Source organism: Pelobates fuscus, chromosome 10, assembly GCF_036172605.1.
Source record: "Pelobates fuscus isolate aPelFus1 chromosome 10, aPelFus1.pri, whole genome shotgun sequence".
Lineage (NCBI taxonomy): Eukaryota > Metazoa > Chordata > Amphibia > Anura > Pelobatidae > Pelobates > Pelobates fuscus.
Window position 1 is genome coordinate 46,274,274 of NC_086326.1, and position 16,255 is coordinate 46,290,528.

Sequence of the window (16,255 nt, forward strand, 5' to 3'; positions counted from 1 at the left end):
ACCCACCTTCTACTCAGTCACACTAGTAATGTCATAATTTACACAAAGCTGTATGTTTGCCATCTATTGATGGACTGAAAGAGCTGGAGATGGGTTTATTACTGTATACAGACATACCAACCACAACAACCCCACAGCATCATGGACCGTGCATCCAGGGCCGGCGCGTCCATAAGGCGGCACAGGCGGCCGCCTTAGGGCGCACTGGCTCCGGGGGTGCAAGATTTCAGTGGCCGGCAGGAGGGAAAGCTCTCCCTCCTGCCGGCCACCATCTCCGCCCCCAGTGCGGCAGTGCTGCGATCAGGCGCGGCGAGGGAGCTCTAACCTCTCTGCTCTGCTCCCTATGACGTCATATTCCGGCTCCCGCGGCATCAGCAGACAGCCCGCGAGGGAGCAGAGCAGAGAGGTTAGAGCTCCCTCGCCGCGCCTGATCGCAGCACTGCCGCACGCCGCCCACCAGCCCCACTGGACCCCAGGGAATGATCCACACCAGCTCTCCAGGTAGGGAGGCTGGGTGGATATTATTTATTTATTCAAATAATTTGTGAATGTATGTGATGTGTCTGTGTGTGAGAGTGTCTGTCTGTGTGTGAGAGTGTCTGTCTGTGTGTGAGAGTGTCTGTCTGTGTGTGAGAGTGTCTGTCTGTGTGTGAGAGTGTCTGTCTGTGTGTGAGAGTGTCTGTGTGTGAGAGTGTCTGTGTGTGAGAGTGTCTGTGTGTGAGAGTGTCTGTGTGTGAGAGTGTCTGTATGTGAGAGTGTCTGTGTGTGAGAGTGTCTGTGTGTGAGAGTGTCTGTCTGTGTGTGAGAGTGTCTGTCTGTGAGAGTGTCTGTCTGTCTGTGAGAGTGTCTGTCTGTGTGTGAGAGTGTCTGTCTGTGTGTGTGAGTGTCTGTGTGTGTGAGTGTCTGTGTGTGTGAGTGTCTGTGTGTGTGAGTGTCTGTGTGTGTCAGTGTGTCTGTGTGAGTCTGTGTGTGAGTGTCTGTGTGAGTGAGTGTGTGTCTGTGTGTGAGTGTATGTGTGTCTGTGAGTGACTGTGAGTGTGTGCATGAGTGAGTGTATGTGTGTCTGTGAGTGACTGAGTGTGTGCGTGAGTGAGTGTATGTGTGTCTGTGAGTGATTGTATGAGTGTTGCATGTGAGTGTATGAGTGTGTCAGTGTATGTGTGTGTCTGTCAGTGTGTGTTTGTGAGTGTCTGTCAAATCAGTGAGAGTATCTTTGTCATTGAGTCTGTGTGTGACTATCAGTGTGTCTGTCAATCAGTGTGTGTCAGATCAGTGAGTCTCTGTGTTTGTCATTGAGTGTGTGTGACTGTCAGAAGAACACAAAGGGACAGGGAAGGGAGGGGACCAATAATGGACGGGGAGAGGGGCTAGTTAAGAGGCACATAGGTGAAGATGTTATTTTTGAATGGGGGGGGGGGGGCGGAAAAATACATCTTCACCTATGTACCCAAAAATCCTTGCACCGGCCCTGCGCGCATCTGAACCCCTACCATGTGCATATCAGACTCTGTGGTCCTACTCATAAGGGCAGCCCTGACCCAAAGTCCCTTTCCATGAGAGATATAGCAACCCGGGACAATCAGCCTTATTTGGGCCTTCTCAGCGAGGTGTAGTTGATACTCTGGCCAGACTGAGCTTCACGTCTGGATTACCCTTATGGTTTAGAGAGAGATCCAGACGTGATCTCTCCCTAAACAGGTGCCTGTTAAAATCCCCCTACCTGCCTCCTGCCTGGTGCTTGCTGGGATCGCTCTATTTAGTCTAAGAAGCCTGATCTGTGCAGGGCCACGCCCCCTCAGGCTCCACATAGCGATCTGTGCATGGCACCTCCCCCTCAGAGTGAACACAGTAAATTAGCATGGCTCCGCCCCCCTCAGAGTGAACACAGTAAATTAGCATGGCTCCACCCCTTAATGAACACAGTAAATTAGCATGGCTCCACCCCCTGAGTGAACACAGTAAATTAGCATGGCTCCACCCCCTCAGTGAACACAGTGATCTGTACATTGCCCCACCCCCTCAGTCTGAACAGTGAATTGTTAATGGCCACATCCTCTCAGTCTGAATGTAGCAAACTGTACATGGCCCCGCCCCCTTAGACTGAGCACAGCAAACTGTACATGGCCCCGCCCCCTCAGACTGAGCACAGCAAACTGTACATGGCCCCGCCCCCGTAGACTGAGCACAGCAAACTGTACATGGCCCCGCCCCCTCAGACTGAGCACAGTGATCTGCAGGAGAGAGAGAGGACTGGACTCTGATAGTCTAAAATGACAGATACACACACACTCACACACCGCTCAGCTACCCACACTGCGCACACACCGCTCAGCTACCCACACTGCGCACTCACCGCTCAGCTACCCACACTGCGCACACACAGCTCAGCTACCCACACTGCGCACACACAGCTCAGCTACCCACACTGCGCACTCACCGCTCAGCTACCCACACTGCGCACTCACCGCTCAGCTACCCACACTGCGCACTCACCGCTCAGCTACCCACACTGCGCACTCACCGCTCAGCTACCCACACTGCGCACTCACCGCTCAGCTACCCACACTGCGCACTCACCGCTCAGCTACCCACACTGCGCACTCACCGCTCAGCTACCCACACTGCGCACTCACCGCTCAGCTACCCACACTGCGCACTCACCGCTCAGCTACCCACACTGCGCACTCACAGCTCAGCTACCCACACTGCGCACTCACAGCTCAGCTACCCACACTGCGCACACAATGCTCAGCTACCCACACTGCGCACACAATGCTCAGCTACCCACACTGCGCACACACAGCTCAGCTACCCACACTGCGCACACACAGCTCAGCTACCCACACTGCGCGCACACTGCTCAGCTACCCACACTGCGCTCACACTGCTCAGCTACCCACACTGCGCGCACACTGCTCAGCTACCCACACTGCTCAGCTACCCACACTGCGCGCACACTGCTCAGCTACCCACACTGCGCGCACACTGCTCAGCTACCCACACTGCGCGCACACTGCTCAGCTACCCACACTGCGCGCACACTGCTCAGCTACCCACACTGCGCACTCACAGCTCAGCTACCCACACTGCGCACTCACAGCTCAGCTACCCACACTGCGCACACACCGCTCAGCTACCCACACTGCGCACACACCGCTCAGCTACCCACACTGCGCACACACCGCTCAGCTACCCACACTGCACACTCACAGCTCAGCTACCCACACTGCGCACACACAGCTCAGTTACACAAACTAAAAGTGAAAATTGTCTCTTATAAATTGTCTCTTATAATATGGGGGAAAAAAAAAAACCAAAACTCCTGTGTTCCTCTCTACTCGTCTGCCCATTTTCCAGTTACGATTCCCACCGTGTTTCCTATTCTATGCTACCAGCAGTTTCTTTGATCTCCCAAGTCCTATCCTGTCCCATCATCCATGTCCCTTCCTCTGCAAGTGTTATGAAAAGTGCTTAACTTGCAGGAGAGTTGCTTAAAGCAGATCTTCAGTAATGCAAGTAAGTGAAGCATATATATTTATCCCACGTTAAAATGTAACAAAGTAGGTTAGGACCTCCCAATATCGGGGTACTCCGTATAAAGTGGTGTGACCATATGGTGTGACTAAATTTCCTGTGTCCAGGAAGCTTACAATGAAATTAATTAACCTTTTAAAGAAAAAGGGTCATACAAGTCAAAAATTGGGAATACTTGACTTACACCATTTTAAAACAAATGTGTCCTATTAGTAAGTATAAATTATTTTTAATTTTTTTAAACTTTTTGTGAGAAGCCTGTAAAACACACAAAAAAACCTAGACTTGTACAAAAAATAGTTTCAGACGGTGTGTACAAAAAATATATAATTTTTAACCCACACCTGAACAAATTGATCCATCCATACAGAATTAAGCCCTGCGCTTAAACTCCCACTACTCCTGGGTGGCAGCAATGACTATGGTACACCTCAGCCCCAATACATATAATAAAAAACAAAACAAAATTTACTTACACACTATCCCAAATTCCTATGCACATTTTAAATAACTAGAGATTAATGGCCATTAGTGTAAGCTCAACTGCCAAGTCAATGCACATCCTCTTAGGTTAGTCCTACACTAGCAATTCACCTTGCTGTCTTCAGCTTTAGGTAAAAATCTCTGATGATACAAAAACCTTTAAATTCAATATGAAATGTATTTACTAAACTTTCTTAAGCAAAATAAACCCCTACTCTGCTCTGAGTATCCAGTCCCATACTGCGGTAGCAAGTTAAAATCTAAATGACAAAATTTTAGGCTTAAATAATACTCCAACTCACAGACATAGGTTGGCTTTTTTTAGCCCCAGTTATACAATTTGGGTTTTAATTTGCTCCAATTTGGAACCTGCTGAAAAAAATCTGACATTTCACACTTTGGTGTGTGTGTATACAGTATAATACCTGAATAATTTTTACCCCATTCACTTGCATTACAAAAACAAAACAAACAGATTAGCAGTTGTTGATACAGAAAATAGTGTGTAAGGTTATCACATTTACAAGTTATCTACAGCCATTAGAAGAAATGGGATTGGAAGTTAACCATTTCAATTTCTAGTAAACCAGCAGAACATAGACTCTGATATAACCAGGAGTGGGGATTAGGAACTTGCAGGCTGCAGTTAGAGAATCTGCCTGTAGATGGCATAAGTAAGCCTCCTCTAGGATATAGAGCCATTAATGCTCAGAAGAAGGAGGTAAAAAAAAAATAGCGTGATGCTATATAGAGCTTTCAATGCTCCACTTCCAAGCAGCAGCCTGACACTTCATTCTGTACTGGCACACAGTGTGTGACAGAGCAGACCAGCCACCACTGCCCAGCAGCCGATGGTGTACACTCAGCTGTCACATCGCGGTGCTCTGCAGGATTGTGAGAGGGTAGCACACTAGCAGAGCACGCCTTGCAACACAAGGACAGGAATGAAGCATTGAATGCAGGCTGTGTGTAGCTGACAGGGAGTGGGGGCACAGATCCCGACTAATCTCTCTCTTAGATCTCCTGGGGATAGGGTATGCTATCCCGACCTCTGCCTAAATGTTTCACTGGAACAAGTGGAAGAAAAGGATGGGTGCCAACACTTCCTCCAAGAGACCAGTTTTTGATGAAAAGGAGGATGGTGAGTACCAATCCAGTTATCCTACCTCCTGCCTGAATCCTTTACTTTTACAATGTATCTTGTTACTTTGTGTGTTATGTCAGACAGTCTCTGGACCAGGGCATGATCTGGTGTGTGTGATATGCCAACACTTGGCACATGGTAACTTTCTTTGAAGACTTGGAGGACCCACACAAACAATCATTTGCATCATCATAAAAAGAGCTGTGTGACACTTCATCAATCTCCCATCTCAGATTTGTATATCTGAAGTGTTAATGCCTTGTGTTCTAGTGCCTACCTTGATGCTACACTTGACAAAGCTGGTGACCCATTAGTGCCCACTGTATTATGTCCTGTTGGGGCATAGATTTTCCAGGATTACTGCTTAATCCCATGCTAAATTAACAGTAGGGCATGCTATCAAGTGGAAGGTTTGTCAATAGAATCCCTTCCTTCCCAAGAGGTTCTACAGCAGCAATGTACATCATACAGTTGCACAAATTGTTGCCACAGTAGCATTTGTTTAAAAAAAAAAAAAAAAAGTTCCGTGAATGGTTTAATGTATAGAGCTTTTTAAGTAATGGCATACTGCAACTGGCCTACCGTTCTAGCGCTATTAATATATTTCATTGTTTCGTGTGTTATTCCACTTTATTTTAAAATGCCGCTATATGCGGTGCAAATTAAGTTCTTAAGTCGCCAATGAAAGGATTTAGATTTTTTTCCCCTCTGTTTTGCAGATTTTGATAATGCCTAAAGCCTCAGCATTGGCTTGGCTTAAACACTAATTAACCTTACAGTAATGTAAAATTTTGCCTTCAAATCTTACATTAGAAAAATCACAAAGTATTTAATCTGAAAGTTCTAAGACGTGGGAATAGGAAACTCTACTACCTTTTAATTAATCTAGCAAGACCTACAATTAAACAAAGAGCCTGCTGGGATCTTGCTGTCTGAAGGAATCAGATACAGTGCAAATGAAGCCTTAGGAAATATATATATATATATTATTTTTTTTCTATTTTATACATCAGAAAAAAAGAGTTACTATATGTGTGTGCATAATAATTTTTACTTAATACTCTGAGGTTTATTTGCAATATTTTTGAAATATTACGCTGCTGGGCTGCCATGATTTCAGTGCATTAATTCCAATATAAATTGGATGGCTCTGTTGTGTTCTAGCATCTCACAGTGAACGCAGCATGGATGATCTGGTTGGATTTCTCTGGTCTCAAATCCTGCTGTAGGGAACATTAATGCCCTAATGACTAATTGGATTAGTAATTTATATGTGTAATACTAATGGATTTGGTAAGATCTTACATGTGCACTTTACATTATTAACAAGAAAATTACGCCAGAAGTCAGTGTGCAAGCCTATACCTCTGCATATTTAATATTTGGATACTAAGTATACTTTAATTCTGTTCGTAAAGAAGGAAGTGTGCAATAGTTCTGGTGTTCATTCATTTAACCCAGTGATTGAGTGGCTTGTGTTTTGAAGGTTTTTGCTGATTAGCAATTTGTGGTTTACTCAAGCAAAGGGGGTATTCTGTTACATTGCAGGTAGCCATGTCTTTTTTAAAATGGTGTATTGTGCTTCTGAAGGACATCGAGCTTCCAAGTTTATTCACAATCTGAAAGAGAAAATTCAACAATATGGTTTTAGTGTGAAATGAATGCCTTGAACTTTGCGGTTTACTCACTAAAACATGGAACTGCGTGCACTTGTCAAGACAAATGCAAAGTTTAATCCAAATAAATTGACCTGGAAATATACTTGCATTAAATTTTACCAAGTTGCTAATTTTTTTAAATTGTCAAATTCCCTCGCTCTTATGTAATATCTGTTTTTGGAATAGACCTGTTTATGAACAAATGGAAGTAAAAAAAAAAAAAAACCAGACACTAAAATTAAATTGTTTACTATCAATACCTTGTAACTGTTAGTCTACGACCAAGGTAGGCAACCTTCGGCGCTCCAGATGTTTTGGACTACACCCCCCATGTTACTCTAACTCAGCATTATGGGAGATGTAGTCCATAACAACTGGAGTATGGAAAGTTGCCTACCTCCAGTCTACAAATATGAACTTGCAGCTAATCATGGATACCCCAATGGCTTACAGTGTACAATGAATGAAGCAGGTTCACTATTTCTACTGCGTATGCAAGAAATAGAAAATGGTAAGGGCTATTCTACGTCACAAAAGATGCAAAGTCTAAGTTTGTAGGCACAACGTCTGCCAAAAATACAGTAATCTATTATTCCACGTTTATCCATATTGACTAATTCTACCTATGTTAAATTACGTCTCCTCTCTTCACTAGTCTAGTCTTATTCAATTGTAGTGGTTATGATATCTCCTATAATGCAGTCAAACAATAACCGTTTTTGAACTAAATTGTGGTTGAATTATCTAAACATTCACCCATGCTTCTAGGAAAATATTCAGAAAACCTACATTGGTGAGAATACAGGAAGTGTCTACGAAAGCATTTCGTTGGGCAAGTTTTTTTTTTTTTTTTAAAGTAATGTTACAAAATTACAAAATGGTTTTTATATTTGTAATTTTGCTACAACTTGCAACTTTTATATAATGTTCTGTTTAAATGTTCCCACTTACATAAAATATTTTTTTTGAGTTATGATTGGGATTGTACATCACGATTATTCACTAAAGTGAGAATTAATTGGAATTTAAAGTGAATTTCAATTTTAAGAAACTCCTAAAAAGCATGTCCGTTTAAATTTCGATTTGTCCAAAAAAGTATAAAAAAAAATAGTCAGATGATGCTCTAAGCCAGGCTTCCCCAAACTCTGCCCCTCCAGATGTTGCTGAACTATAACTCCCATGATTCTCGGTCTATTTCATTCATAGAATCATGGGCATTGTAGTTCAGCAACATCTGGAGGGCTGGAGTTTGGGGAAGCCTGCTCTAAGCCAATCTGTAGCTCCCCATTCATTTCCTCACTATTTACACGATGCTCTATGTATCTTCGTAAATTGACGTTTGTGACTTTTCATACATGTGCTGTGTCTGCAGCCACTAAAATAAACATGTTATGACTTTTCATGAATATGTTTTAGGTACACATCTTCAAGAAATATATGCTTGTAAAATCACATAGTTTTTTTTATCTTTTTATTTTATTTACGTCTAAGCAAGTAAGATAAAATGAGAGAAGACAGCGAGCTTTGCAATTTGCAGAATAACTCCTACGAGATATATGCACTTTTGGAAATGAATCTATTTACATGCAGACTGAGGCACAGAGAAATCAGCTGGGATGTCAATGGCTACAAGGCACCACTGCCTATGGGCCATGCATATGAAATCCATCCAAATATTACTTAAACTGCACTTTCTAACCCAGTAAGGAAAAACAATGGTATGTGTCAGTTACTCTTCCCAGGGCAATGCCTCGAGTGGTTCCTTTGGTGGTGACTTAAACCAGTGCTACATTCATACCTTGTAGAACATGTTCTCGATGCTGTTGAAGGACTCACTCTGGGGTTTGAACTGCCATGAAGATGAGCTTGCCTGGGGAAAGTCAATTTCCTTGAATTGATACATTATCCAATGTCATACAGACATGTTATAGCACTAATGCAGGCATGACTGTGAAAATTAGCTTTTTTACATTGCACACTTTCTAATTTTGTATCTCCATTGCTACAGTCCCTGAGTGTGCTAAAAGACATTGTATCTTGATCGTATTCCGCATTTAATTAAACATTGATTACGGTTTGCCCTGACTACTACTTTTTTCCCTTTCCACTTCCCCTGGGGTATTTTGCTTTACATTAACACCTGTAATGAATGTTTATGTAGAAACTTAGAAACATAGAATGTAACGGCAGATAAGAACCATTCAGCCCATCTAGTCTGCCCAATTTTCTAAATACTTTCATTAGTCCCTGGCCTTATCTTGTAGTTAGGATAGCCTTATGCCTATCCCACGCATGTTTAAACTCCTTCACTGTGTTAACCTCTAGCTAACCTCAAGGCTATTCCATGCATCCACTACCCTCTCAGTAAAGTAATACTTCCTGATATTAATTTTAAACCTTTGTCCCACTAATTTAAGACTATGTCCTCTTGTTACATAGTTACATAGTTACATAGTTAGCTGAAAAGAGACTTGCGTCCATCAAGTTCAGCCTTCCCCACACCCGCCCTTTGCTGTTGATCCAAAAGGCAAAAAAAAAACCAAAAAAAAAAAACCCCAGTTTGAAGCACAATTTTGCAACAAGCTAGGACAAAAAATTCCTTCTTGACCCCAGAATGGCAGTCAGATTTATCCTTGAATCAAGCAGTTATTACCCTACATTGAAAGATTATATCCTTGAATATTCTGTCTTTGCAAGTATGCATCTAGTAGCTGTTTGAACATCTGTATGGACTCTGATAAAACCACTTCTTCAGGCAGAGAATTCCACATCCTGATTGTTCTTACAGTAAAAAAACCTTTCCTTTGCCTTAGACGAAATCTTCTTTCTTCCAGTCTAAACGCATGGCCTCGTGTCCTATGTAAAGTCCGGTTTGTGAATAGATTTCCACACAATGGTTTGTATTGGCCCCGAATATATTTGTATAATGTTATCATATCCCCTCTCAGGCGACGTTTTTCTAAACTAAATAGGTTTAAATTTGTTAACCTTTCTTCATAGCTGATATGTTCCATTCCTTTTATTAATTTTGTAGCCCGCCTCTGCACTTTTTCTAGTGCCATGATATCCTTCTTTAGAACAGGTGCCCGAAATTGCACAGCATATTCAATATGTGGTCTTACCAGTGATTTATAGAGAGGCAAAATGATATTCTCGTCCCGAGAATGAATGCCCTTTTTCATGCATGACAATACCTTACTGGCCTTGGCCACTGCTGATTGACATTGCACATTGTTGCATAGTTTGTTGTCTATAACAATTCCCAAGTCCTTTTCGTGTGTTGTTATCCCTAATTCACTTCCATTAAGGGTATACGTTGCTTGTGTATTCTTTACGCCGAAGTGCATAACTTTGCATTTTTCAACATTAAATTTCATCTGCCATTTGAGTGCCCAGTCCTCCAGTCTATCTAAATCCTTCTGCAGCAAAGTAATATCTTGCTCACATTGTATTATTTTACAAAGTTTTGTGTCATCTGCAAACACTGAAACATGACTTTCAATGCTGTCTTCAAGATCATTTATAAAAATGTTAAATAGAAGGGGTCCCAGAACAGACCCCTGAGGGACACCACTTGCCACCTCTGTCCAGCTTGAAAATTTACCATTAACGACAACTCTTTGTATTCTGTTTTTAAGCCAATGCTCTACCCAAGAACAAGCATTTTCATTGAGACCGATTTCCTTGAGTTTGAACACTAATCTTTTGTGTGGAACTGTATCAAATGCCTTGGCAAAATCCAAATAGATCACATCCACTGCAACACCCTGATCTATACTTCTACTTACTTCTTCGTAGAACGCAATCAAGTTAGTTTGACATGACCTGTGCTTCATAAAACCGTGCTGATTTTTGCTGATAACCATATTCTTCTCAAGGAATTCTTGAATATTATCCCTTAATAACCTTTCAAATATTTTACCAGCCACAGAAGTTAAGCTCACAGGTCTATAATTTCCAGGCAAGGATTTTGAACCCTTTTTGAATATAGGAACCACATCTGCCTTCCTCCAATCCTCCGGAACACTTCCTGAAAGAAAAGAATCTTGAAAGATTAAAAACAGAGTTATGGTAGTTTTTCTTCTTTTAAATATAGTCTCCTCCTTTACTGTGTTGATTCCCTTTGTGTATTTAAATGTTTCTATCATATCCCCCCTGTCTCGTCTTTCGTCCAAGCTATACATGTTAAGATCCTTTAACCTTTCCTGGTAAGTTTTCTCCTGCAATCCATGTACAAGTGTCCAATTCCCAGGATCAAACTTCCTATGACCATATCATCAGGACATTCTTGTTCTTAAACACAACATTCATGCAATGTCCTAGTCATTTGGTATCACAGAGCGGTCTGTGATAGCTAGGCAGGATGTTGAGCTCCAGATGATAATGTTTTGTGTCGGGTTAAATACTCTCTGCATATATATTGTCTCTTGTTTTGTTTTAAATTTTTTATTAGCCAGTCCAAAACAAACATGTTGTGAGTGTATATAAATCTGTTGGGAAAAGATCCTTCACATATGCATTGGTTATACAGTATACATACAAAGAATCTTGTATTTTTTTTTCTTTCTCCGAAGCATGTAAAAACAAGCTAAATTTATTTCCATCTTTGAGAACACAAGGCACATGATGTTATGTTTTTTTTTTTAGTTTTTTTTTTTTTTATGAATGTTGTGATTTGCATAAGATAAGTTTTTCTCTGTTTTCTGGGACTATTTTCAAGATTTTGTTTTCTACAAGAGTGAATCAGTTGGTTGCAAAGCCAGTTATATGATTTTTATCATTTCCCCAGGGATGAGAGGGAATACGTATTGCTCACCAGAAGCTGACATTTTCTTTGCTTTGATGGTCCTTTGTCCTTTCAGTGTATTTGGGAAATTAAATGTCAAGTTTCACATCTTTTCCAAACCAAAGAGACAGAACAATGACGGATGCATGTTTTAAGACATTGCCTGTGAAAGGGCAGTTTGACACTGCTAAGATACTTGTGAAATGGAGAAAATTGGAGGAGAAAGAAAGAAAAACTAATGTAAAAAGGAAGTCTCTTCAAGGGTCTATTTGACAAGTGGCTAGTTTTAATCAAGTGAACCAAAGTTATGTATCTAACAAGAATTCTCACTTAAGATGTGTGTGTGTGTATATATATATATATATATATATATATATATATATTTTTTTTTTTTTTAAAGGATTATTCTTGCAATTCCAATTTGCCCCCAGTCTGGATTAGCAAAAATAATCCAGTACCTTTTTGTTCTTAAGAGTTGCCAATATCTGAATTTTTGCAATACAACCTCCAAACTGTCTTGGAGTTTTAATTTAAAATTTCAGCCTGGCCAGATGCGAATTCTGAACCGAATGATGGAAATCTGCAAGAGTGGAGTCAAATACAGAGATAACTAGGCACAATTGGCAGCTATCACATTCTAATACAAGCTATTATTATGAACAGCTGTCATTGACAGCATTTTGATAGCTATAATCCTTATTAAGAAAGATATATATATATTCATACAGATTAAGTGTATCTTGGTTCCTAAGAAGTACTCTCTTTACTTTTATACCATTATACCCTGTGATTTACTTATTGTTTTATTATTTTGTTATTTTAATAAAAACATTCAGTTTGGGGGAAAAAAGTATATTAATTTTATATTGTATATTAAAATACTTTCTCAATGTATTATTTTTTTTTTCAACCATTTGCGTGCGTTGCCATTGCGAAAATATATCATCTGTAGTTTTGCCTGCAAATGCAGTTGAGTTTTAGTGAATTTACTTTCTATTGGATTTGTTTTGTGTGAATCCAGTTGAGATTGCGTGTTTGATACATGTGTTACACCTGGATTATATATAGGATTTCCATATCAGAATTACTGATTTTTAATGCCTTAAGCCAGCGGTTCCCAAAGTGTGGGTCGCGACCCACTGGTGGGTCGCAGGGCGATTCCCAGTGGGTCGCGCTGACCCACACATCCAGGGCCGCCGGCTAGTCAGGCAGACTGACACGAGGAGGGAGCCCGCCGGCTTGCCCTGTATGCCGCCGGGCTCCCTCCAGTCAGTCTGCCAGCAGCTCCGGTCTGCAGCTCCGCCGGGTGCAGAGCTGCAGACCGTGTGATAGGTGTCTCGCGAGCACCCAGAGCATTACCATGGCAACACTCTGGGAGCTCGCGAGACTTTTATTACACTGTCTGCAGCTCTGCACCCGGCGGAGCTCAGACCGGAGAGTTACCCCACTGGACCACCATGGAGACACTGGACCACCAGGGAAGGTAGGACACAGCCCACAGACAACCCCCGTCCCCCCCATGTAACCCCTTAACCCCCTGCCCCTCCATGTAACCCCTTCACCCCCTGCACCTCCATGTAACCCCTTCACCCCCTGTCCTCCCCAAGTAACCCCTTCACCCCCGTCCTCCCCCAAGTAACCCCTTCACTCCCTGCCCCCCATGTAACCCCTTCACTCCCTGCACCCCAATGTAACCCCTTCACTCCCTGCCCCCCATGTAACCCCTTCACTCCCTGCCCCCCATGTAACCCCTTCACCCCCTGTCCTCCCCCAAGTAACCCATTCACCCCCTGTCCTCCCCCAAGTAACCCATTCACCCCCTGTCCTCCCCCAAGTAACCCATTCACCCCCTGTCCTCCCCCAAGTAACCCCTTCACTCCCTGCCCCCCCATGTAACCCCTTCACACCCTGCCCCCATGTAACCCCTTCACACCCTGCCCCCATGTAACCCCTTCACCCCCTGTCCTCCCCCAAGTAACCCCTTCACACCCTGCCCCATGTATCCCCTTCACCCCCTGTCCTCCCCCAAGTAACCCCTTCTCCCCCTGCCCCCCATGTAACCCCTTCACCCCCTGTCCTCCACCAAGTAACCCCTTCACCCCCTGTCCTCCACCAAGTAACCCCTTCACCCCCTGTCCTCCACCAAGTAACCCCTTCACCCCCTGTCCTCCACCAAGTAACCCCTTCACCCCCTGTCCTCCACCAAGTAACCCCTTCACTCCCTGCCCCCCAATGTAACCCCTTCACTCCCTGCCCCTCCATGTAATCCCTTCACCCCCTGCCCCTCCATGTAACCCCTTCACCCCCTGCCCCCCCATGAAACCCCTTCACCCCCTGCCCCCCCATGAACCCCCTTCACTCCATGCCCCCCATGTAACCCCCTTCACCCCCTGCCCTCCCCCCATGAAACCCCTTCACTCCATGCCCACCATGTAACCCCTTCACCCCCTGCCCTCCCCCTCATGAAACCCCTTCACTCCATGCCCCCCCATGTAACCCCTTCACCCCCTGCCCTCCCCCTCATGAAACCCCTTCACTCCATGCCCCCCATGAAACCCCTTCACTCCATGCCCCCCATGTAACCCCTTCACCCCCTGCCCTCCCCCATGTAACCCCTTCACGCCCTGCCCTCCCTCAATGTAACCCCTTCACTCCCTGCCTTCCCCCATGTCACCCCTTCACTCCCTGCCCCCCTCCCCACAAACTGTAACCCCTTCACTCCCTGTCCTCCCCCATTGTAACCCCATCACTCCCTGCCCTCCCCCCAATGTAACCCCTTCACCCCATGATTACCATGATGTTCCAATGTTATGCACCTAAAGCTTATTGCCATGCTGTGCCAAGTTTATGTATTTAAAGCTGCCATGATGTTCCGAATTTATGCCTCTAAAGCTGGTTGCCATGGTGTGCCAATTGTATGCACCTAAAACTGATTGCTATAGTGTGCCAATTGTATGCATCTAAAGCTGATTGCCATGATATGCCAAGTTTATGCATCTAAAACTGATTGCTATAGTGTGCCAATTTTATGCATCTAAAGCTGACATAATGTTCCAATTGTATGCCTGTAAAGCTGATTGCCACGGTGTGCCAATTGTATGCCTCTAAAGCGGATTGCTATAGTGTGCCAATTGTATGCCTCTAAAGCGGTTTGCCATGGTGTGCCAGTTTTATGCCTCTAAAAGTAATTGTCATGATGTGCCAATTATGTGCATCTAAAGCGGATTGCTATGGTGTTCACTTTTTAAAATATGAATTAAAAGCAAGTGGGTCTCGAAAAATTACCGTTTTGAAAAGTGGGTCTCGGACCATAAAAGTTTGGGAAGCCCTGCCTTAAGCAGTTGTTAACAAATGAGACGTGCTCATTCAACTGAAATAACTGTTTTTCAACCAGATTTGCCTTTTAATAAATATGAGGATTAGAAAATCTGTCCATTTTAACCAAATTTTGTAGATCTAGACCGCATTTGAAAATCACTGTATTTGCAGTTTATTTTATTTGTATTTTTTAAAGCAGTAAAAAACAAAAATACAGACTCAAGGCACATGGAGCAAAAGCTGGAGTGCTCCTTTAGTGCCAGAGTGTAGTTATATGTTCACCCCCCATGTTTAATATTTATTGGTTTTACTAACTACAAGGTACAAAGTGTCACAGGCATATCAAAGCCATCAGTGGCGTACATACAACCCATGGGGCCCCGGTGCGAAAACCGATCCGTGGGCCCCCCCATGGTGGCGGGCACCTGGTCTGTACGTCAGTGCATGCAGACACATACACTTAAAGGAAGCACTACAGACACCCAGATCACATCAGCTCAATGAAGTGGTCTGGGTGCCAGGTCTCTCTAGTTTTAACCCTGCAGCTGAAAGTGTGTGTGTGTGTCTTAAGCACTTACCTTTCTCCAGCGCCAGACTCCCTTGGCGCTGGGGATCTCTCCGCCCCAATCCGCCTCTCAGCTCCGTATGCGCATGCGGGGCAAGAGCCGCGCGCGCATTCAAACCGCCCATAGGAAAGCATTACTCACTGTGATTTTCACAGTGAGAATCGCGGAAGCTCCTCTAGCGGCTTCTCACTGTGATTTTCACAGTGAGAATCACGGAAGCTCCTCTAGCGGCTGTCAATGAGACAGACACTAGAGGCTGGATTAACCCTCAGTGAAACATAGCAGTTCTCTGAAACTGTCCTTCTCCCCGGCCCCCACCCCTGAGCGGTGGGTGGGGGCCCTAAAAAAACAATAAGGGGGGACCTACTGTCCCCTCCCGGCCCCCACCCCTGAGCGGCGGGTGGGGGCCCTAAATGAGAATCCCCCCCCCCCCAATCAAGGTGACTAGGGGTCCCAAGCCCCTAGTCACCCCACCCAAATCAAACTATCTCCTTCCTACCCCCCTCACCCTAAAAATAGTGAGGGGGGAATAAAATAACTAACCTGTAAAAAAAAAAATTAAACTTACCATTTGACATCTTCTTTTGTTTAAAATCGTCATTTTTCAGCCCCAAAAAAGGCCAAATAAATAGTCATCATATCCGTCAAACTTAAAATAAAAGTTCAGGGGTGGGGGCCGGGGGGAGGACAGTAGGTCCCCCCCTCTCTTTATTTAGGGCCCCCACCCACCGCTCAGGGGTGGGGGCCAGGGGGGGAGGAGAGTAGG

The 16,255-nt window shown here is 43.9% G+C and overlaps 1 protein-coding gene across 1 annotated transcript in view; it reads left to right on the forward strand.

Moving 5' to 3' along the window:
* The first annotated feature begins 4,811 nt into the window (after window positions 1-4,811).
* STK32C (serine/threonine kinase 32C) overlaps window positions 4,812-16,255 on the forward strand; it is a 268,447-nt gene continuing 257,003 nt past the window's right edge. Inside the window, exon 1 of the mRNA XM_063433558.1 lies at window positions 4,812-5,158. Coding sequence (XP_063289628.1) covers window positions 5,077-5,158 — 82 coding nt within the window. The 5' untranslated portion in view covers window positions 4,812-5,076. The remainder of the gene's footprint in view (window positions 5,159-16,255) is intronic.